The 24,893-nt window shown below is 45.0% G+C and overlaps 1 protein-coding gene across 4 annotated transcripts in view; it reads left to right on the top strand.

Annotated features, from left to right (window-relative positions):
• The window catches only part of PHKA1 (phosphorylase kinase regulatory subunit alpha 1), a 1,063,236-nt gene that overhangs the window by 479,234 nt on the left and 559,109 nt on the right, over nucleotides 1-24,893 (top strand). For all 4 annotated transcript variants that reach the window (XM_078663812.1, XM_078663811.1, XM_078663813.1 and 1 more), the window contains one exon: nucleotides 1,691-1,769. In XM_078663812.1, coding sequence (XP_078519938.1) covers nucleotides 1,691-1,769 — 79 coding nt within the window. The remainder of the gene's footprint in view (nucleotides 1-1,690; nucleotides 1,770-24,893) is intronic.

Here is a 24,893-nt window from a genome sequence, read left to right as displayed (position 1 = left end):
ACTCTGATCTCCAAATCATCTATGCACTGTCATGAGGTTGAACGTCCTAGGTTTTGAGATGCCACATGTAGTCAGTCATGTTCGTGTGAAAGCCATTTAATATCTTGTCCTTTTTCGGCCCGAAAGTCACAAAGTTGTTTTCATCCTGGGCTGTATCCCCTAAGTGAGAAGCAATATGTCACACTTTTAGAACATGTGATTGCCAGGTGTTAATAGTGTCTCTCTACACTTCAGGTAGTGATTTATTTTAAGAAGGTACCATAATGTTAATATTAAAGAAAGACATGAGAACTTTTTGGAATTATGTTGTTGATCAAATTATAAGAGTCCTAGCTTGGGTCCAAATTCCAAATAGTATAGGAGTATCTATCTTGACAGTTTAAGGTAGCTTCATGGAACTCTTCATACCTACACCATACCATGCACAAGTTAGCACATTCAATGTCTCAGACAGTTTCGCTGTCTTTCCAGAATGATAGACAAAAAACGTGTGGCATCTTACCTTCACCATCTTTGGGAAATTGCCCCCTCCCAAATTTGTAAATATTCCCAGATCGTTTAGATGATTTCCTTCTCTGCTGCCTCATTTGTGGTCAGGTGGTTAATATTGAAAGATGGCCTTCCTAAAGGCCTCACCTTCCTCCTTCTTCTACTGCAGTAATTATTTTACTCGCTAAGGTACCCCTTTTAGGTCCTTTTTGCCCTATTTTTAATTTTCTAATCTTGTACTCCATTTTTTTATTTAATGGTCACAGTAAATACATTGGCTATAACACATGTTGTTTTAATGACACACAGGTCACAACATAACTTTTGTTCATAGGACAAAACGGAAATGCATAGGGCATACGTGTTTTTTAGAAATCATTTGCTATTAGGTTGTGACTATTATCATACTTAGACTTGTAATTTTCTCTCCCTCAAGAGGTCCTGTCTTCTGTTTGCCTTTAGATACGTTTATGCAATATGTATGGTAACCATATTGGCTTCCAAATACAATGGATGTCAGTACCGTCAGGATCCTATTGCAAGTGACCGTATATGTATTGTTACAAAACACCACTATTGAATTGATGCTAGCTTCCTTAAAGCAACTACTTTTGAGATATATTAGCATTAAGTAATGTTTGATTCAGCCTTGGAGATTATGGTATTCTCAATGTACTTAATGTACTTTAGGGCATTTCATTTCAACAGGGTTGAATTAGCTAATGTAATGGCTGGTAGAGTAAAATTGTAATTTATTTCAGAACTTCATTGCAGATAGATCGTTATGAAAGATGCCCATAACTATCCGCTAGCACGCTGTATTTTAACATATCAAAATACCTTTAATTGAAAAATAATGTTAGTGAATTTAGGCCCCTAGTATTGTGTAGGCAATACTTGCAGAAGTAACTATTTTGATATCCCTAACCCAAACCTTAAAAGAAAGAAATGGTGTTTTTATACTGATTTAAACAGCACTTACATTTTGAAAATTTTATATTTCAGTTTGCCCTCACTGTTGTAATGGTCTACTCGGTCTCACACTCTTTCTTTCTGCCTCGCTTTGCTTCCTTCTCACTCTCCAGCCAAGTTTATCAGTTAGATGTGAGCAGTCTCATTCAGTCTTTCTGTGGGTTGATAATACATCAGTAATTGAAATTGATGACTGATAATCAATAACTTTTCTCTCTAATGTTTACAGGGTTTCTTGGCACCAGGTGAAATAGATCCACTAAGTCGTCGGTTTTCTACTGTTCCAAAGCCAGACGTAGTAGTTCAAGGTGAGTAAAGAATGTCACACTCCTTACTTTGATGATGCTCATTAAAGTAGTATGGGTGCGAGTAATTTTTCATTTTCTCTTTGGTGGATGAAAAGTAAGCCAGAGTCAGGCCTGGCAGAATGCCAATCTATTGTTGGGCTGTAATTTTAAAGTATATTGTAATTTTTATGCTGAAAAAAAGATAGTGAATAAATGAAAGTATTGTTTTCCATTAAAACAAAGTGTAAACAGAAAGGGTTGTAGAAAACATTCCAAAAACACGGTAGCGGAGCTTGAGCTTCTCAAAATTTGGCACCTATCTCTTGCTGCCTCTCTATAGTCACTTGGAATCTTACAAAAGGTAAAGGTGGATTTGAGTAACATTATAAAGATGTATTATAATGTTTTTGTTATTTGTAACTGTTGGCTCCTGTATTCATTTGATGGATGGGAACAAACTAGATGATAAAAAAGAGCATGATATGCTCTTGAGGAGTCTCACCATGCCTCAACCCAAATATGTTTCCTTTTATTTGGAATTCTATTTTAAAATATTTACAGAATGGTATTCTGTAATGCTAAAACTGCAGACTCCCGGTGATGATGCGATTCAGTTTATGCAAAGGTCCTGAGGACAAGCTGCATTTTTGGATCTCAGTTTTATTTGAATTGCCTATTTTCATCCTATTTATTTACCATAATATCGTGAACAGTAATCATTTTCCTCAACAAATTTCATTGCAAGTAGCCAGTGGAATGTGGCCCAAAAAGTCAAAGGGTGTGTTACGCGTTTGATTTGATTTATGGGCAGAAATTCTTACTTTTTCTCTCTTTGCCATATTATGATATTCATGAAACAAATTAAAATGAAGTATCTAAAAATGCCTATAAATAGTAAAATGTTCTACGATCTCTCACTTTGTTTTGCTGTTAAAATTCAAATAGTATTTTACATCTGGCTGTAAACACTAGTGAAATACCCCCCTATTTAAGTACTGAAAAACTATGGCAAATGTAGCTTCAATAGGCTGAGAATAAACTGTGCCAAATTAAGAACCGTTCCAAATAAGACTTTGCACCTTTAAGAGTTCATGAGCCAGGGAGCCTTCCGATCATGCGGTGGAGAGTCTGTGAGGCAGTTTCTTTTTCGGGTTAATAATAGAATGATGCCCAAGCACTGTAGCCTCTCTTTTTGGCTGAAACCTTGTGATTGGTGTTTTTTTTTAGCTTCACTTGATGTCATTTGACAACTTTATACTAATGTCAAGGTTTTTTTTAACCGGCATTGCTTGTTTTCTCTGTTTCCTGAAGTGTCTTTCTGATAGAGACTTCCAAGCGTCTATTCCTCACCTTGTGAATTCCACCAAACTGGATACGGAAACTGTTGCTACCCATCCTCCCATTCTTTGGCAAGTGGAGTCATGAGGCTCTGCGTCTCCTTCGTCTCACCTTTGATATTACGATGGGGCCCCTATTTATGCACCTCCTCCATCTGTTGACCATCATTGAGTTTCTTTCTTAACATATACTGATCTGGAGCCCTGCCAAAACTGACTTAAGGCATGTCTTTCCCTAAACCTTAAGGGTTTAAGCCGTGACTGGATTGTCACTGACAAATGGTAGTGACTGACACCCACAACATCCATCTGTGGTGTCTTATAGCCAAGTACAACTGTGCCGCATGTGAGTTCTGCGCAAAAATGAATTGCTAGGGTGTCCAAGTTCAGGAAGCAAAACTCCTCTTCGTACTTCTTAAGCAGCTCCTGTGACAGATTGTAATCGAAGTTCAGGTAGGTCGAAGAAATCAAAATGCGCAAGAGGTCCAGGCATGGATCTCAATCATCTTTCCCAATCCTACCTTTTGGAATTTTGCAACACCCTAGGCACCTCTAGTATGCTGAGTCACTCTCCCACTTAGGAGCCAATTCTGAAGTTGATCCTGATGCTCCCTGACCCTCCTGGCCATTGGCAATGTAACAACCGCTTCGAGAGCTGAAGCAGGCCACTTACACCATTTTGGTGCTCCACCATACCCCTCTGGCATGCCTTTATTCCCCAAGGATTCAACATAGCCTCTAGTTGAGTTACCGTCAGCGGATCCATTTACAACACTGACTGCGCAACTCTTTTAATTGAAGGCCAATCCCTTCGCGAGCACGGGGACACCGACTCCGGTACAACAACATACGTAGTTTTAGGCATCATGACCAATGCTGCCTGCTCGAGCTCTAACGCTGGCACTGCTTGCACTTACACCAGAAGTGGAGCTGATATTTTTTATCGGATTCTTAACGTCGTTTTCTACCACCGAGATAACACCAATACGCTCATTCAAACTCAGAGATATATACTTCTCCCGATGACAACAAAGCAGATGAAAACATATATGGTGAACCTAAAGAAGATGGCATCCTTTTTGATGACTTACAAAATGCCGGAGCCTAGACATCTCTACAGACATTGACTTGTCTTACCACATTCAGTCTTGCTAATTGAGGCGTCCGCCTCCTCCGCAACAGTTACTAGGAGAGCAATGGCGGTGCTAGACCTCAGTCTTCCGACCACAGAACTAAAAACCAGTTCTCTCACTGAGGTCTTTAATGCAGGGCAAGCCAACCAAGAGACTCTGTTGCCCTTCATTGAAGCATTAGCTGGGTGGCACCTGGGCAAAGCCAGCGTCTTGCTTTATGGTAAGCAGACCTGCTCCCGGGGATCCTGACTTCCTGCTTCAGCACCCGACGCCGTACCGCCTATTGACTAAAGCATGTACCACGCACCTTAACTCTTATGCTTTCCCCACCAGTGTGGCAGACAGTGAATCTAACCTAATTGAAACGTTAGCAAAATGTGTATTCTCCTCTACCAGCCTTTCCCTTAGGTCTGTGTACACTTCTTACCTCCTGGGGAGATATTAACATGTGTTTGGGGACTTGGTTGCCCGCTGTCCCTGGTGACGTGCGCCCAATCCTGAAACAGTTAATCACAGATAGCTAGGATGTGGTGAAATACTCCATCCGTTCCAGCTTGGACACAACATACTGCTTGGATAGTGCAGTCAGGACCATTATGGTGGTGCTGTACCATGCCTGTATTCGCTCCACAGGCTTCTCCTCAGACATCCAAGAGTCTCTCATGGAGATGCCATTCAATGGCTTAAAGCTGTTCTGAGGAAAGACGGATTCAGCCTTGGAAAGATTTATAGAGAGCCAAAACCACGGCTCATTCTCTGGGCCTAGCTCCACCTGTTCGGCAGACCCTACAGAAATCCTGCCCCTCATTTTGCGACTTTGACAAGGGATATCAACAGAGGTAGTGTTGATACGCATATCAACAGCAGGCCTCCCAGTTCTTTTGAAGTAAAGGTCGGTGATCCAGCTGACCGCGTCCAAGCCCACAGGGGCACGGTCCTAACCAAACCTCAGCCCCCTACTGAAGTTGCCACAAAACCACTTTAGATTGCACTCTCCAGCTCACGATCTTCTGTTAGGAGGATGTGTAACTTTTCACCTCCTAGAGTGACCGAGCATCACATCTGACCAGTGAGTGCTCCAGATCTTGGTACATGGTTATTCCCTACCCTTCCCATCCACCAGATATGTCACCTAAATTGCAACACCTCCCTGTGGGCTACTTTTCCAGGAGACTGGATGGTGGCGTTGGATTTATAGGACACCTATTTCCACATCCCCATCTTTGCAAACCCACAGGCGCTACCCAAGGTTTAGGTAGGCCAAGAGCACTTTCAGTTGTCAGTGGCCCCATTTTTCCTTACAAGTGCATAATAAGTGTTCATGAAGTTGATAGTGGTGGTCACAGACCATCTGCAGAGGTTGGAAATATCAGTCTTCCCATATATTGACGACTGGCTCCAGAAGGCAGGCTCACCCCAAGTAGTCATAAGCCACCTCCAGACAAAGCCCAACTTGTTGACATTGTTGAGATTTTTCCTTAGACATTTGAAAGTCACACCTAACTCCTTCACAATGGCTCTCCTGTATTGGGTCCATCCTAAATACAGCACTCTTCCGAGACTTCTCTCTGCCTCAGAGTGTCCCTGACATTCAGGCTCTGATCCTGATGTTGTAACCCTTGAATTAAGTTTCAGTGAGAGCGGCTCTTAAGCTTCTGGGCCTCTTGACCTCTTGACCTCCTGCTTGTGGACCTTGTCACATGTTCTCTGCAGTAGGATCTGTCAGTGGGCTCAGCACCAAAGGGATCTATCAGAGTCCATCTAGGTGTTGGTGGAGATTGTGAAAGACCTGAAATGGAGGCTGCTTAGCCACAATTGGACCTGTCTTCTTCCCCAACCCAGAGTTAATGGTAGTGATGGATGCATTGTTGCTGGGTTGGGAAGGCCACTTGGCAGAGGTGAGATCAACCGACTCTGAATTCCGGCAGAGGCTTGCCTCCACATCAGTTTGTTGTGAGCAAATTGCTTGGCTCTGAAGGCATTTCTTCCAACCATCAAGGGGAAACTGAAAGAATTTCTCGCAGACAACACGACTGCCATGTGGTATTGAAACAAAAATGGTGGCGTGGGGTCATGGGTCCTGTGCCAGGCGACTATACGTCTCTGCAAGTGGCTGAACATTCACAGCATTTCCCTGATCACCCAGCACCTGGTATAATCTTTAAGCACCTAGTCAGATGAACTCTGCTGACGTCGCCTAGCAGATCACAAATGGCCTTTACACTTGGAGATGTCACAGGGCATCTTCCAGCATTAGGGAGAACTCTAGCTCAATCTGTTTGCCACTGCTGACATCTCTGTGTCAAATCTTTTGTGCAATGTAGTTCCCAAGGCAGTTTGCTCTTGGAGACGCCGTCTGCCTGCACGGGGGATTGGGACTCCTGTACACCTTACTTCCCCTGTCACCCCTGCCCAGATAGATGAAAAAACAAGAAATACTGGGCACAACATCATTCTAGTGGGTCTGGAATGGGCAAGGAGAGCGTAGTACCCATCAACATATGTCCTCGGGAGGACCTCCTGTCTTAGCAGCAGGGTTGTGTCATGCATCCAAGACTACACAGTCTACACTTTCATGTATTGAAAATGAGTGGCAACAGCTAATAGTTTTCGACCTTCCTCCTGAAGTGGATGGGATTATCTTGGCACCAGTTGTCCATCCACAAAGTCTGTATACTCAAAGAGAAGTTTGCTGTTTGGTGTTCCACCCCTAACATCCAACCTTTAATTGAAAAATTGTCTTAAATTCTGGCTTTGTTTAGTCCTGCAAAGCCTTGCCGTGGCAGCAGTTTCGGCCTTCTTATGGTAGCCAAATCAGCCATCATCTCTACAAGTAATCAGTTGTGAAATGGTTTTTGAAGGGCAAATCCCTATATTCCCATCGACACCATTTATCATCATGTAATGGAACCTTAATTTTATACTTGCGTACCTGATGTGCACTGCCAATGAAAAGTTGCCCTCTCCTTCTGCTCACCATCAAGATGGCATTTCTCATCACCCACCACCTACGAGGCTACTCCGTGCACTGCAGGGTCTTTTTGAGGTAAAGCCATACACCACATCTTTGTGGAAAAGTAAATTTTGCCATGTTCTGTGTCCCTACGTGTTCCCCATCTTATGCTATGTGTGCATGATTAATATGCATATGTATTCCCAATGTTCGATTAAAGACGCAATTACAGTTGTGTCCATCCCTAGTATGCCAGTTCCCAGTTCTCGTGAATACTACGAATATTAGGCCTATGTAAAGTTACGTTGCCACGTTTCTCAGTGTGCACGTTATTTCATTGTAAAGTCCCCGTTTCTAGGCCTCAAAAGGGCCCGGACACCAGATTCAGCTCCTGTCTCCTGAGCTCTCGCTGAGGAGCGATACAGCCCCCACCTGTATCCTCGACCCTTCACTTACTTCCTGCCTCGCAGTGCCCGGCTCGGCCTGGCTCTGCCTACGAGTCTGCCAAGAGTATGTTATGATTCTAGTTATCAGTCCAGCCCTCCTTCTCTGCATTCCTAAGCTACTGAATCGCATCAATAGTTTCAGTCATCGTCTAGCCTTTACGTCTCCATGTAAGAGAAATACTGTATTAATGGTCATTTAATATTCTTCATCACGCACTACATGTAGAATAATGCATGCTCCAGTCTTAGAGTCTGTTAGCCTCTCCCCTCCTGACTTTTAGTTTATATCAACATGTCCTCTAAACATTAGATACTAGATAGGGTTTAGGTACATGTCGCCCTGACTCTCCAGACTTCAGTCTCTGCTCCTAGCACAGAGTTCATAGCCCCCAGCTTCTCCTAGTAACACGTCATTGTCAGTTTGCGCGCACCATTAGGTTAGAGGTCCCGGCTCCTTAGGTAGCCCCCTCCATGTTTCCGCCCCATTTATGACATATTCTGTTACGTTTACATCACATGTCCATGTATACGCCTCCTGTTACACCCATTTTCACCCTTATCTTTCGCGACTGCTATTGACCACACCCACTGCTCCGCCTATCGTATGTATTGTAATGCAACTGTTTTAGTATATATGCTTGTGTACTGTTATTAAATGTTACGCCAATCCAATCCTGTCCCAGGCAGCGCTGCTATCCTATTCCTGTGCAGGTTGTCCTGTTCCTGTCCTTATACTGTATTAAACCTGCAAACTCCTACTACCTCGAATCTTGACTCTTATTTATTGAGCTATCTGTTATTGCTATGTCCAGTCAAACCTAGATCCGGTATTATTTATTTATATACCACATAATGGCGCCCGAACAGGGACTTGCCCTTTCCCCACGCGCCGGTGAAGCCACGCCGGCCCCCTGACCCTCTGCAGCCGTGACGGAACCATACCGTGCACGTGCAGATATTTCTGCTTCAAGTATCCCTCAGGCCCACGGAGGAGACGGAGGTGGCGGTCCAGCATCCAGACGAGGCGGTGGAGGAACGCGGCGAGTCCCGACCAGAGCCCAAGCCGAGAGTCCAAGGTCCGAGGTATCCGGAGGCCCACCCGTAACTGAAGTCCGAAGTTCGTCCGTCCGGCGTCGAAGCAGTCCAGTCCAGTCCGAGGCCTTCCGTTCTTGCTGCCCGGTGAGTACCGTTGCTGGGGTAGTATCTAGACAGGGTCAATCTAATTGACTCTGGTCCGTGGGTTTTGGTGGTACACAGACCCAAAACGAAGTGTCCACTTCGGTGGATGCGGGTCCTGACGTGTCTCTTTATGAGACCGGTAAGTTTCGTACTGTTTTAGCAGTGCATCTAGTTTCTGTTCCAGTCAGTTCTGTTCTCGAGAAAATTCATGTATTCTGTTTTCAGTATTCCAGGTAGTATTCTGTTCGAACTGTTATTTTAAATGTTCTTCATGTATTTTAATGTCGTGGTATGAAAGTGGTGTAATTATCGTGTTCATTGTGTATTGTATTGTGTCTAGATTACAGTTCCGTCATGCCGTTGTTTTCTAAACTACGTCAGTTAAAAACCAGAAAAGGTCTGTTAGAAGCAGCAGTTCCTGTCCCGCCTAGGGACAGTCCAGGTCACTTTATGTATCAGAAGCATGGCATAAGTGCCATATTATATCTAGATTTATGGGTAGAGTACACCAAAGAGTTAGAAGAAAAGTATAGATGGCCCGTATCAGGTACGTGGGATGCCGAGTGCATCATGCGAGTAGAAGAAGCATTATGGAAAAAGAAAGCCAGACAGTCACAGAAAGATGCCATCGAGTTATGGCGCAAAGAATCTCATAAAAGAACCGAAAAAGAAATCAGAAAGTCAGAATTAAGTAGAGAATCCTTAGAACGAGCCCAAGAAAGGGAACTAATCGAGATAGGTGAACGAGTTAAAATCGAACAGTCAGACAGACAGAGGCATGCCCTCATTAAGGGTATGTATCCTCTTCTTGCCGACGGCTTGCCAAAAGCGACCCCGGAGGCATCCAGTAATCTCCCTCCACCATTAGTTCCGATCAAGCTACGTCACAAACCGACCGCAGCTGATATTTTCATTTCGTCCTATTTGGACGACACAGTCCCAGAATATACAAATCCTGTTCCGCCAGCTCCTGTAAATAATGTAAATCCTGCTCCTCCAGTCACCGGAGTACCTGTTACGGTACCCCCGGTCCAGCCCACATTACAATTTCCCGCCGCGCCAGCACGAAGAGTATCAGTCGACGATTCTAGTTTAGGGGCCGCAGGAGGAGGTCCTCCTGGTACCCCGCCGCCACACCAACGTGTAACGTTGGTCGAGTTACATGAAAGTGCGTTACAGCGTACGCCCAAATACAAGTCCGTTGCAGATATCCGACGAGCCCTTACTGAATGCCGCTATGATCCAGTTGCAGGTGATGATAGTACAGTTATATATTCCATCCGTGTAAGACGGGTGACCGGGTATTTGGACACCCTACCGAATATGAAAGAAGATCTAGACAGAATATATCGTTTCATCCGTACAGGGGATGATCCAGAAAGTATTGGCGAAGCCATGTCTCAAAGGAAAGCTGAGATCCAGCTCATGTTATTAAAGTTTCTGATTAATTGTTTAATAAGAGAACAAGATTCTCCGACTAAAGATCCGGCCGAAATGAGAATCCTGACAAGGTGGAGTGATAATATAGCCGAGGGTAAGCACAGAACCATCAGCAGTATAGAGAGTATGTACAAGAAAATTCGTAAAGAAATAATAAGGTTACACGAGAAACGCAAAGAAGCACTAGTAAACGTGAAAGAAAATGACTCTTCTACAGAAGAGGTAGAGGACGAGAATCCCGCCAGAATAGCGTATGTAGGTAGAACTAGACTTTCCGACCGACATTCACGTCTAGACTACAAGAAAACTGTTCCTCATCCAGCACCAGAGCAAGGTTCTCTAGAACAAGTATTTCAAGCTACCGATCACATTCTGAAATCACGAATCGGTTATAGTGAATTAAGTACTATGCATGAACAAGAAATAGCCCGATCAGCAGTCCGATGGATTACTGATTCTACCACTTTTCCAGACGAAATAGTGGCACAAATGTTTCTGAAACTGCCCCCAGCCGAGCAACGACTGGTGGGTATGTATATGATCCAGCACCTCATTACTCTGTATGAGGGTCAACATTCTGATCCAGGTCCGTTACATGATGTCCTGAACGAGTTACTCCAGTATAGATGGAAAGGTTTAGGTACCGATTTAATTAGTGTCATTCTAGAACAGCGCCATAAATATAGAACGTTCCTGAACCCGCATTTTGTTCATGTCTCACCCCCAGAAAGTAAACCCTTTTACATAGACAGACAGAATCCGTTACGAGAAGTACACCCAGTTAGGACAGCGGATGGTGAAATGCAACGAGTGTTTGTTTACACTCCAATTACAAAGATGGAACTCTTAGAGATGAAGAAATTAATTCCCTGTCATGACAAAGATCCAGCAGGGTTCCACCGAGAATTAAAGGACATGCTCCGTATGGGAGAATACACGTATCCAGATATTATGAAAATGTTAAAAGTCCTGTTGCCTGCGGGCATATATGAAAAACTCAAGGAAAAAGAATGGGAGGTGGGAGAGAAAAAGATCGATTGGACAGCTCTAGAAGCTGAAGATAAGATACGAGTACCAGGTACTGGTCTTGGAGAGAAATGTAAAGAATTACCAGAACTGTTAATACAAGTTTTGCCAAGATTATTAGCCACTAAAAAGGAAGACTGGGATGCGATCTCAGCCTGTAAACAGAAACAAGATGAAGACACTAGTGATTTTTATTCTAGATTTGAGAAATGCTTTATTATAAACAGTGGCCTCAAGACGAGTAGCGAGTCATACCCTCATCTTTTTGTTACTAAATTAGTCGAGAATTCAAGTCCACAAGTTAAGAATCGAGTTTTGAAAGTCGAAAGTACCTGGCAAGCTAATACCCCGTCCCAGATGTTACAGATGCTTCAGTATCACCAGAATAGAATCAGAGAAGAGCAAGAACACGAGAGAAAACGTATGAAAGACACGAAAATGAAAGTACTAGTTGCACAATCTGTTCCACAAGACAGTCAGAAGAGGGGTCCGAATCAAGCCAGTCATCCTGCAGCTCCCGTTAAAGGGACCTGCAATTATTGTAAACAGCCAGGTCATTATATAAACGAGTGTGCAGTTCTGAAACACAACATAGCTACCGGTAAGACTAAAGAAAGACCACGTCCGCCTAGACAAGAACAAGTTTCACAGACTTCTCAGCCACAGAATGCACAACAGACAGTTTCAGCACCGCAGCCTATTGCTGCAACACAGCATGTTACACAGCAGATGTACCAGTATGCACAGTCCGAGTATCCAGAGTATCAGCCATATTCATGAAACAGCCTAGAGAGGGAGGTAGGCTTGCCTCTCATCGAGATACCTGTAGATCAAGAGGGTCCCTATGTTCACAGTCAAGTATTAGGGAAAGACAGAAAGTTTCTGATTGATACAGGGGCAAGTAGGACCACCATTAGTCACGCCGAAGTTCCAGGGGCTCCGCTCTCAGGCTCTAGAAATGTTTCCCTTGGATTTTCAGGAAAGCCTATTGTAAACGAGATATCTAAGCCAGTTACTCTAGAAGTAGGTCCATTGTCCCGCACTACTGATCTGTTACTTACGAAGTCGTGTCCAGAAAATCTGTTAGGTATTAAAACACTGAAAGAATTAGGTGCAGTCATATGTTGTTCCCCCGAGGGAATACGACTGTTTCTACGTGACTTCAAGGGTCACTATGTATTACGAGATTTTGATCCAAGATTGTCCAATGTTCCACAGCATTTATGGGCGCAAGGTCCAACTGATGTTGGCTTCATGCAAATCACACCCCATCGTAAGACTCTCAAACCAGGTGTAGTGTTACCGCGAATCAGACAGTACAGACTGCCACCTGAGGCTGTAGCAGCCTTATCCAAAATTATTGACGAGCTCATCGCTCAAGGAGTAGTTGTAGAAACTGACTCCAATGTATGTAATTCTCCGATCATTCCAGTCATGAAACGTACTGATCCAAATGCACCCCCAGTATATCGATTAGTGATTGACCTTCGAGAACTTAATAAATGTATTATTCCCCAGTACCCAGTTGTCCCAGATATTTCTTCCCTACTGACAGCCATTGATTCCGAAGCCTCATTTTTTACAGTCATAGACCTCAAGAACGCGTTTTTCAGTGTCCCCATTCATCCAGACAGCCAGTTTCTTTTCGGATTTTGTTTAAATGGAAGGAGCTATATGTTTACACGAGCTCCTCAAGGATTCACAGAAAGTCCTAGTATTTACAGTCAAGCACTTAAAAGACAACTAGACAATATTCACATGCCAACTGACACTGCCCTGCTCCAGTATGTCGATGATCTACTGATCACAGCCCGTTCTGAACGTGCTTGCGAGCGAGCATCCCTTACAGTCTTGTATTTCCTTGCCGAGATGGGGCACAAGGTGTCCCCTTCGAAGCTTCAATTCTGTGTCCAGCAAGTGATCTATTTAGGCCACTTACTGTCCAAGAGGGGTAGGCAGTTGACACCAGACCGTATCCAGTTAATAGCGAGTCTTCCTCAGCCCAAGACCCAGAAGGAGGTACGTGCTTTTATCGGCCTTACTTCTTATTGCAGACAATGGATTCCTCAGTATGCATTCTTAGCCAAACCACTGATACAGTTAACGACACAGGAGGCAGCCCTATCGACTGTCCTCCCTTGGACATCTGAACATACACTTAGTTTCAATGAGTTAAAGAAAGCTTTATGTCAAGCTCCTGTTCTAGCTACACCGAACTACAGTAAGCCTTTTACACTTTTTGTCACAGAACGTGATGGTACAGCATTATCTGTTCTTACACAAGATCAAGCCGGTCAATACAAGCCCTGTGCTTATTTTTCGAGCACACTAGATCCTGTAGCCCAGGCTCTGCCTGCGTGCCTCAAGTCAGTTGCAGCCACAGCACTAGCTATCAGACAAAGTGATTCCATAGTATTAGGACATTCCTTGATAGTACAAGTTCCACACTCCGTGGAAGTTCTTTTAAACCGAACACAGACTCAGCACTTGACAATTGCACGTTTAACAGGTTATGAACTGACACTGTTCCAGCCACACATAGAAATCAGACGCTGCAACATTCTAAATCCTGCTACACTGTTACCGTCAGTTAATTCGAATCCTGCCACACACGACTGTGTGGAAGTAGTTAATATTATGACAAAGCCAAGACAAGATCTGACAGATATTCCATTACCAGATCCCGACCTGACACTTTATGTGGATGGTTCATGTATGAGAACAAGTACAGGAGAACTAGTAGCCGCGTATGCAGTGACTACAGACACTGAAGTTATAGAAACACACCGTATTGACACTCTGTCCGCTCAAGCAGCAGAGCTAGTTGCTCTGACACAAGCCTGATACACGCCAAGAACCTGAAAGTTAATGTTTACACAGATTCACGTTACGCATTTGGAGTCGTACACGACTTTGGAGTGCTCTGGCAGGAGAGAGGTTTCATGACCTCTCATGGAACCAAGATTCAGCATGGTCTCCTTATTCAAGCTCTGTTAGATGCCATACATTTACCGACATCTATTGCTATCATGAAGTGCAAAGCACATACGAAAGTTACTGACACCATTTCTCAAGGTAATGATCTAGCAGATCGCACAGCCAAGCTTACAGCACAGACTCCAGACGTGTCAGTTAATCCGACACAGACACATACTTCAGATCTGACTACCTGTATGACAGTTAAGGACCCCACTCAAGATGTCATAGATATCCAGTTACATGCTACTCCCGATGAAATCAAGAAATGGTCCGAACAAGGAGGGGTCCAGACAGATCAGGGATGGGTAACGAAGGGAAGAGCCACATGGTTTCTCCCCGACTCTATGGTTCAAGTCATTATCAATACCGCACATAGTCCAGCACATTTAGGAGAAAAAGCTATGATAGATAGTATCCAGAACATTTGGTTCAACAAGCATTTACGAGCTGCAGCCAAACAGAAAGTCCGTACCTGTATGATATGTTGCCAGTTTAATCCAGGTAAAAGTGTCCCGGTGGAACAAGGTGGATTCCAGCCCCCTGACCACCCTTTTGAAGTCCTCCAGATGGATTATATTCAGATGGAGCGATGTCGAGGTTTCAAGTATGTCCTTGTAGTTGTATGCGCTTTGTCCAGATGGACAGAAGCATATCCAGTCCCAGATTACACAGCCGCGACCACTGCCAAGCAGTTGGTTCGTGAATTCTTCCCCCGTTATGGACTCCCAAGGGTCGTATATTCTGATAACGGCCAACCATTCTCATCTGAGCTCATGAAACATGTTTCCCTTTTGTTAGGGTACCAGTGGAAGTTCCATTGTGTACGCCATCCTGAAGCAGCCGGTCTCGTAGAGAGACATAATCAGACCCTGAAAATCCGCATTGCCAAAGTATGTAAAGAGAAAGGTGTGGACTGGCTAGTAGCTCTGCCAGTCGCTTTGTTTTATATGCGTATGGTCGCACATTCCAGATCAGGTCTGTCCCCGTACGAGGTCGTATTCGGCCGCCCCCCTAACATGTGGGGTACACCTAGACCTCGAAGTATTACCGATGTTTCAAGTAATATGCTGACAGATTACCTAGCTTCCTTGATGTCTGCCCTACACTCTTGTCGTTCACAGGTTGCCGCCGCATTTCCAGACAATACCGAGGTGGCACCGCATGACATCGTTCCTGGAAGTTTGGTTCTTGTAAGGAACTTTGATCGTTCAAGTCCGCTGGAGCCCCGCTGGAAGGAACCAAAACAGGTCCTCCTGGCCACCCGTACTGCCGTCAAGCTGGAAGGCAGGAAGGGCTGGGTCCACCTGTCTCATGTGAAAAGATTTTACGGACTAAAGACTGTTTCAAAGAACATTTCCGAGGATTTTAAGGATTGCCAAAGTACTATTCTTAAGGACTGTCCCGCAAAAGACAATGATACAGATTCCTCCCTGTTAGAGAAAACTCCGCAGCAGGAGTATAAGGAAAAATTAAGGTCTAGTAAAATAAGTCAGCCAGTTTGATTGTCTAAGTCCTCCCCTAGGTGAAACGGTTAGACCGGTTTCTGACATGTATAAAATAGACCCCCATAGTGAGAGAGTTAGTCAAAACTCAATCCTATGTATCGTTTTTCTAAGCTTCATATTGTTTTTCAGCCTTATGATTACCTGCACATGTTATGCATTTTATTTGTGTTTTCCAGTTTCTCATGTAAATAAGTCTTCTAATGTTACAGTAGAGCACACGTTTAGTGATCTGCCTCCTCATGAACTATCTTATCGTCTCGCTATGCGTAATAATTCCTTTATCCGCATGTTACATTATTCACACCAGACCAGCAATGCCACTAATTGTTGGGTGTGTGGTCGACTCCCCCCTTTCCAGACACCGAAGGGAGTTCTGCCACTCTTTCCTTATCCATTTTCACATAATGGTTCGTGTGGAGCATGGTCCACGTTAACGTCATACTCAACAGATATGTCTTTTCTTAACAGTACATGTTTTCCAGACAAGCAAGGTCTTCCCCACAGAACAGGGTTAGATCTAGAAAATGAAGTTTAGAATTTGGGTAATTATTCTTCGAATTTTATGGTCCTGAATGTTCAGTCTGATACTACAGACTTACCTGCTATGTCAGTATTACCAGTCAAAGGTGAATTATGTGTCCGAAATAATGGTTCCGTACATGTAGGCCATAGTGATTGTACTACTATTGTCAAGTATAGTGACAGTAGGAAATCTATTTTCGAAGCTTCACGTCATTCTTATTTTGTTTGTGGTCAGACCGCATATGTTCGTCTGCCCCTCGATTGGGAGGGAACCTGTTACATTGCCTTCCTACTGCCACCAGTTTTTCTAGCCCCACCTGACTATCATAGGAATTCCCACCTAGTACATATCAGACACAAGAGAGACCTCCCGATTGTCGATTATACTGAAACTGCTCTAGAACAATACATAGATATCAATAAAGGTGTCTTCCCCTATTTAGGTACTGTTGTGAATAGTAAACTGATACGTAGATTAACCAGAACCCTTGAAGCAGTAGTGATTGAGACTACTTCTGCTCTAGGTAACTTAACCGAAGAGCAATCCTTTATGAGAATTGTCGTGCTCCAGAATCGTCTCGTCCTTGACGTCATACTGGCCGATAGGGGCGGGGCATGTAGAGTCATCGGATCTAGTTGCTGCATTTTCATTCCTAATAACGCACCGTCTGTTTATTCAGCTATTACCAGACTCCATAATATTGCCCATATGTTACACCAAAATCCAGGCACCTGGACATGGTCCGGTTGGTTCTGGAATATAATTTCCACCTGGGGATGGAAAGTATTGTCATTTCTGGGTATTGCAGTAGCGATCATATTCAGTTGCTGCCTCTGTTTACAATGTGGCCCTGCGATTTGCGGCATTTGTGCTACCTCTTGTATTCCTAGTCCCAAGTCCCGTTCTAGATCCCGTTCCAAGAAAATTCGAGACGAGCAAATGATACTGTATGAAATGATAGATGGTATCATGAATATTGATGTTTCCTGATGGAAACGTAGTGACAAGGAGGGAATGTGGAAAAGTAAATTTTGCCATGTTCTGTGTCCCTACGTGTTCCCCATCTTATGCTATGTGTGCATGATTAATATGCATATGTATTCCCAATGTTCGATTAAAGACGCAATTACAGTTGTGTCCATCCCTAGTATGCCAGTTCCCAGTTCTCGTGAATACTACGAATATTAGGCCTATGTAAAGTTACGTTGCCACGTTTCTCAGTGTGCACGTTATTTCATTGTAAAGTCCCCGTTTCTAGGCCTCAAAAGGGCCCGGACACCAGATTCAGCTCCTGTCTCCTGAGCTCTCGCTGAGGAGCGATACAGCCCCCACCTGTATCCTCGACCCTTCACTTACTTCCTGCCTCGCAGTGCCCGGCTCGGCCTGGCTCTGCCTACGAGTCTGCCAAGAGTATGTTATGATTCTAGTTATCAGTCCAGCCCTCCTTCTCTGCATTCCTAAGCTACTGAATCGCATCAATAGTTTCAGTCATCGTCTAGCCTTTACGTCTCCATGTAAGAGAAATACTGTATTAATGGTCATTTAATATTCTTCATCACGCACTACATGTAGAATAATGCATGCTCCAGTCTTAGAGTCTGTTAGCCTCTCCCCTCCTGACTTTTAGTTTATATCAACATGTCCTCTAAACATTAGATACTAGATAGGGTTTAGGTACATGTCGCCCTGACTCTCCAGACTTCAGTCTCTGCTCCTAGCACAGAGTTCATAGCCCCCAGCTTCTCCTAGTAACACGTCATTGTCAGTTTGCGCGCACCATTAGGTTAGAGGTCCCGGCTCCTTAGGTAGCCCCCTCCATGTTTCCGCCCCATTTATGACATATTCTGTTACGTTTACATCACATGTCCATGTATACGCCTCCTGTTACACCCATTTTCACCCTTATCTTTCGCGACTGCTATTGACCACACCCACTGCTCCGCCTATCGTATGTATTGTAATGCAACTGTTTTAGTATATATGCTTGTGTACTGTTATTAAATGTTACGCCAATCCAATCCTGTCCCAGGCAGCGCTGCCATCCTATTCCTGTGCAGGTTGTCCTGTTCCTGTCCTTATACTGTATTAAACCTGCAAACTCCTACTACCTCGAATCTTGACTCTTATTTATTGAGCTATCTGTTATTGCTATGTCCAGTCAAACCTAGATCCGGTATTATTTATTTATATACCACATCTTTCCCAAACAAGCTGGTTCTCCGCCCAAATACGGCAGTCCTGCCAAAGGCAGTGATCCTCTTCCACATTTGGCAACCCATCACCTTGCCCACCACCTCATCCCTCCAAGGAGCAAGAGAAACTCCATCCACAAGAGGGCCACATTGCCCGAACCAGAGTCTACCGAACAGATGACCAACTTTTCATAAGTTTCTCTAGACAAAAAAAGGGATGTGCTCTTTCCACCAGAGAGAAGGCTCCTCTGTCTGTGCTAGCATATGTTGTGCCATTTCTGGACATTTATATGAAAAAACCGAGCACTGTCCTTGTGCTGTTTTCCTGGGGCACTGCGCCAAGTGGGAACAACTCCCTCCAATGAATCATGTTGCTCATTAGGTCTCGACTATTCTATCCCGCAGGGATAAATAGACTAGAGTATAGTAGGCAAAACAAGCCCTTGAACCATTGCGTATTTAGTACAGTTCATGTGAATACAATCACGCGCATTCTCCCCACGGACATTTTTTTCAAGAGCTTTCAAGAGCTTTCATTGGCTCTTCACTTTGTGCACGCTGCATTCAGCTGCCCAGTCCTCCCACCCCCTCCCTCTCCAGTGCGCGCCTCTCGCTCATCACACCCCCTCCCTCTCCAGCACGCCAACATGCAGCCCACAGCCCCTCTCCCATTGCGCATTCTCCCCACGGGCATATTTTTCAAGAGCTTTCATTGGCTCTTCACTTTGTGCACGCTGCATTCAGCTGCCCAGTCATCCCACCCCCTGCCTCTCAAGCGCGCGCGTCTCACTCATCACGCCCACGCCCCACACAGCAATGCCGAGAAGCTTGTTTCCTCTAGTAATATATCGTTTGCTACCTCTTGTATTTTGTTTGCTCTTGATACTTGCACAATTGTCACTATTGCCTCATGTAACGTAACGTTTGCTTTTGTAACATGCTCACTTGTACTTTTTGCTTCATGTATCACTACTGTTCCTATTGTGAAGCACCCTGACACCTTCGGGTTAAGTCCGCGCTATATAAAAACGCCTCCCTCGCTCCTCCGCCGCCGCCATTGCCTTGGGCTCTCGCGCTCCTTTCTCCCTCTCTCCCGCGCGCTCGCCACCACTCTGAGCCAACCAAGGAGCGGGTACAGCAGCTCGTGCACCAACTGAGAACAGCGCGCAAGCTCAAAAGCCAAACTGGATAACTACGCACGCTCGTGAACTCCCAAACGCAACTCGTACCTGCGCATATGTCACTGCCTTAATTTGTGCGCACGCGCTCTCGCTGTCATCGGAGTCGCGCGTACAGTCTCACAATGAAGTTCGCGACTTTCTTTTCTCTGATTGCAGGCTCTTTGTGTGGTCTGCGCATGTGTGCTGGTGAAGTGTTTTCCCGTTTCTCATCCTACACTCCCTTCCAGCTCCTCTACTTCCCGAACTACGGACACCAGATTTTTCGTCCCAAGAAGAAGTGTTAAGGTGCCTCTAATGTTAAATTTATTTAATATTTTGCACACGGTAGTGGCATTATGGTGTATATCAGCTACAGAAGTATAGCATTACATGCCAATCTACGTTGGTTTAATTGTTTTCGAAGGAAAATACCGATCTCGCGCGCGCCTTTTGTTAATGCTGTGGTACTGGATGCTTAAGGGTCCACTGTGGCCTCGGAAAGCAAGCTGTGGAATGTCCACTTTCTAAAGGGGTTTTAAATAGAGAGCTGTTTAATGTTAGCACCAATCCCGAGATTGCATCTCGGCGCTGATTGCTGGGAGCCCCAGGGGCTCGCAAGTATTTACAACCCTGTCTAATCTGAAGGTGAAATGTCCCCCATTTAGGGGCCATCACGTTAGGGAAGTCATGTTGACAACATTTAGCTGTGTGCTAGGCTTTTCTGATAAAACCATCACACAGCATACATGCATAGTTAAATGTACTTCCTTTATGGGCCTTGGGTGAACCTTCAAAAACCATAGGTCGATTCCAGTATCATTAACATTTTCTTCTGCCCTCCGCTACATCCAACATGGAGCGCAAGGAAGCCCACTTTAGCCATGTGCTCTCTTGCTGAGTCAGTGTTTTGCCTAAACACATGTAAACAACTGCGTGAAACGGTGTTCCCTTCACCGCCAGGGCTGCTGGTTGAGTCCTTTTATTTTACATTTTCTTACAGGTTTCCTTTAATTTGCCTATTTCTCCTTATAGTTATTTATTTTTGTCTCATTCGTCAGCATCTACTACTGGGTGCACATCCCCTCCCCTCCTTAAATGTCTTTATTGACATTTGGGTATAAACAACAATACTGCTGCATGCTGCAGACAACCACACAACTCACACTCCTGCATGCCACACACTCCTGCATGCCACACACTCCTGCATGCCACACACTCCTGCACGCCACACACTGCTACACGTTACACACTGATGCACGCCACACACGGCTGCACGCCACACACTGCTGCACGCCACACACTGCTGCACGCCACACACTGCTGCACGCCACACACTGCTGTACGCCACACACTGCTGTACGCCACACACTGCTGTACGCCACACACTGCTGCACGCCACACACTGCTGCACGCCACACACTGCTGCACGCCACACACTGCTGCACGCCACACACTGCTGCACGCCACACACTGCTGCACGCCACACACTGCTGAACGCCACCACATCACTCGAGGACACCACCACATCACTCGAGGACACCACCACATCACTCGAGGACACCACCACATCACTCGAGGACACCACCACATCACTCGAGGACACCACCACATCACTCGAGGACACCACCACATCACTCGAGGACACCACCACATCACTCGAGGACACCACCACATCACTCGAGGACACCACCACATCACTCGAGGACACCACCACATCACTCGAGGACACCACCACATCACTCGAGGACACCACCACATCACTCGAGGACACCACCACATCACTCGAGGACACCACCACATCACTCGAGGACACCACCACATCACTCGAGGACACCACCACATCACTCGAGGACACCACCACATCACTCGAGGACACCACCACATCACTCGAGGACACCACCACATCACTCAGGGACACCACCACATCACTCAGGGAAACCACCACATCACTCAACTCCACCCTCCAACTCCAACTCCACCCTCCAACTCCAACTCCACCCTCCAACTCCAACTCCACCCTCCAACTCCAACTCCACCCTCCAACTCCAACTCCACCCTCCAACTCCACCCTCCAACTCCACCCTCCAACCTCAACTCCACCCTCCAACTCCAACTCCACCCTCCAAATCCAACTCCACCCTCCAAATCCAACTCCACCCTCCAAATCCAACTCCACCCTCCAAATCCAACTCCACCCTCCAAATCCAACTCCACCCTCCAAATCCAACTCCACCCTCCACCCTCCAACTCCACCTCCACCCTCCAACTCCACCCTCCATCTCCACCCTCCATCTCCACCTTCCAACTCCACCTTCCAACTCCACCTTCCAACTCCACCTTCCAACTCCACCTTTCAACTCCACCTTTCAACTCCACCTTCCAACTCCACCTTCCAACTCCACCTTCCAACTCCACCTGCCAACTCCACCCTCCAACTCCACCCTCCAACTCCACCCTCCAACTCCACCCTCCAACTCCACCCTCCAACTCCACCCTTCAAACCCAACTCCACCCTCCAAACCCAACTCCACCCTCCAACTCCACCCTCCAACTCCACCCTCCAACTCCACCCTCCAACTCCACCCTCCAACTCCACCCTCCAACTCCACCCTCCAACTCCACCCTCCAACCCCACCCTCCAACCCCACCCTCCAACCCCCCTCCAACTCCACCCTCCAACCCCAACTCCACCCTCCAACTCCACCCTCACTCAATCTATCGCCCTTACTCTATCGCCCTCACTCTATCTATCGCCCTCACTCTATCTATCGCCCTCACTCTATCTATCGCCCTCACTCTATCTATCGCCCTCACTCTATCTATCGCCCTCACTCTATCGCTCTCCCTCTAGCTATCTTTCGCCCTCCCTCTAGCTATCTATTGCCCTGAGTCTATCTATCTATCGCACCACCACAGCATCACTCAGGGGCACCACAGCATCACTCAGGGGCACCACAACATCACTATGCGTTTCTACAGCATCACTGAACGCCACAGCATCACTCGTCGCCACAACATCACTCGTCGCCACCTCAACTTCACTCAGTGCCACCACAGCATCAATCTGTGCAACTATTCAACAACAACTGGTTCAAATATGTTCTCTCAATGTTTTAAGCTTTATTACAAATGTCACAAAAAGATGTTAATATTTCACTTCTGTTCTTGGATTTTCGTCACAATAAAATACACTGAACATAATCTTCACAAAAGTTATTTACTAAAGTTTAAGCTATTGCCATTATAAATTACAATAACTTTTATTTAAGTATTAATTATTTAAAAAAATTAAAAGCCATTGTTATTTGTAATATCAATACATCTAAGTTACGTAAATACAAAACATGTTGCATTACAAATGCTATAGGTGTCACATTTGCAAAAGTTAAAAGTATTGGCATTGTAAATGACGAAGCTATTAATTTCGCTATTTTCAAAACCAACACATAAATAAAAAATGTGTCATTTACAAGACCAATAGCTCAAACTTTCCTAATGCGAGACCTATTGCATTGCAAATGCTTGTTTTTACATAGAGATCAGTTTGTGCCTACTGCTGTATGAAGCTTGTAATGGCATACAGTATGTATTTGAAATGTCTAATAAAGACTACAGATTGCATCTTACTGTCTCCGTTCTGGTGATGAAAATTAAGAATTAAATAGTAACAAGGAGGAAGATAATCTAATTGATTAACAGACTACTGTGGATTACTTGGAGGAACATGATTCATTGGATGGAATTGTTCCCACTTGGCGCAATGCACCATGAACAGTGCTCGGTTTTTTCATATATATGTTTCTTTTGTGGTTTGGGGCGATCCGCATACTACTGGTAGCACTCAATCACACAATACCATTTAAGGATTGTGTCTTTTAAATAAGAGAAGGTGTGCAGACTCTCTATGGTTTTTCAGTTCTGGACATTTGCCAGCTAGTTAAAAGAAAGTGTAAACCGAAAGGGTTGCCTGCCAGTTATGTGGGTGCCCTTCTATACTTTCATGAAGTACTACTGCCTGAACAGCCAGACCTGATGGGACAAGCACTTTGCCAAATCTGTCCTGCAGAACTTCCTGGTCTGAGCCATTCTGCAGACCCTCCTCCGGGGTGGGAAATGCTTTGAGGAATCTGTAGTTAGAAGTCTCTATCAGAAGAAAAAGTTACTTAACTTTGGTGGCGTCTTTTTTGGTAGAGACTCTAACTAACCTCATATTCTTCACCGACCCGCCAATCCTCCCTCTTCTTAATCAGTCCATTAATAAGATCGCAAATCTGGAAGTCCCTCACACTGCCATATTCTGATTTTAGTGACATGGCATCTGATGAAAGAGATCAGAAAGAAACTGGCGTCTGCGGGTGATATGGCACATATTTGCGTGCCCAAAGTTCTATTCGAGGCCGGATCGATCTGACACTGAGCTGCACAACGCCACCTGCCGGCATGAGGATTGGGAGCAGAAGTTTCTGGATCCAGCCTAGTACTTGAGGAAATTCACAAGTGGATGAATCTCCAGTTAGATAGTCTCTACCAGAAAACAGGTTACTGAAGGTAAGTACCTTTTTCATCTTTGCACATCTCCAGCGAGCGTCATGCATGCTGTCTTTGATAAATGACCTTTGTGTGGAGGTAAGAAGTCATGGAAGGATAAACACAATATTTTATTGTCGCTCTCTCAGATTCTCACACAGTAACAAAGTGTAAGATCTGTCCTAAGATGCCGTATAGGTGCCTTTAGTACAGGGAGAGTTCGCCTCAGGATGAAACAGGGAGAAATAGGCAAATCTTCCTTGAGGCCCCCCTCTTCTAGAGGTGCAAGGGACCAAGAACATCCTTTTTAGCTCCTAGTGTGACCAGGTCTGTTTGCTATTTGGAACCTCAAGCCAGTCCGTATGTCACCAGCCCTCCGGCTCCTAGTCACTCTCAAGGCATTCAATCTCAAGCTGTTCTACGGTGAAACATTCACTGCAGAGAAGGTCACCATTGAGATGTCAGATCTCCCTGTTAACGTCTGGTGGTTCCTCTTTGATAATGTCTGGCCATGTGGCTGGGGCCAGTAATGTGACAGGAGAGCCTTCTCTTGCCTAGTTGGCTCAGAGGGGTGTTATTCCAACTTCCAGCAAGAAAATAAGATGCTGCTGACAAATCTTCAGTGTCCTTCCTTTGCTACAGCCGTTGCCTTAGCTACGACTTTGGCATAGCTCTATAAGATGCATTTTCCTACCCACAATGCATGGATAAACTTAGGTCAGTGCACCCGCGATGAATGTAGAAG

This window comes from Lissotriton helveticus, chromosome 10, assembly GCF_964261635.1.
Source record: "Lissotriton helveticus chromosome 10, aLisHel1.1, whole genome shotgun sequence".
NCBI classification, from domain to species: Eukaryota; Metazoa; Chordata; class Amphibia; order Caudata; family Salamandridae; genus Lissotriton; species Lissotriton helveticus.
The sequence above is the reverse complement of the archived record's forward strand: the minus strand, read 5'-3'. Positions and strand labels throughout refer to the sequence as shown.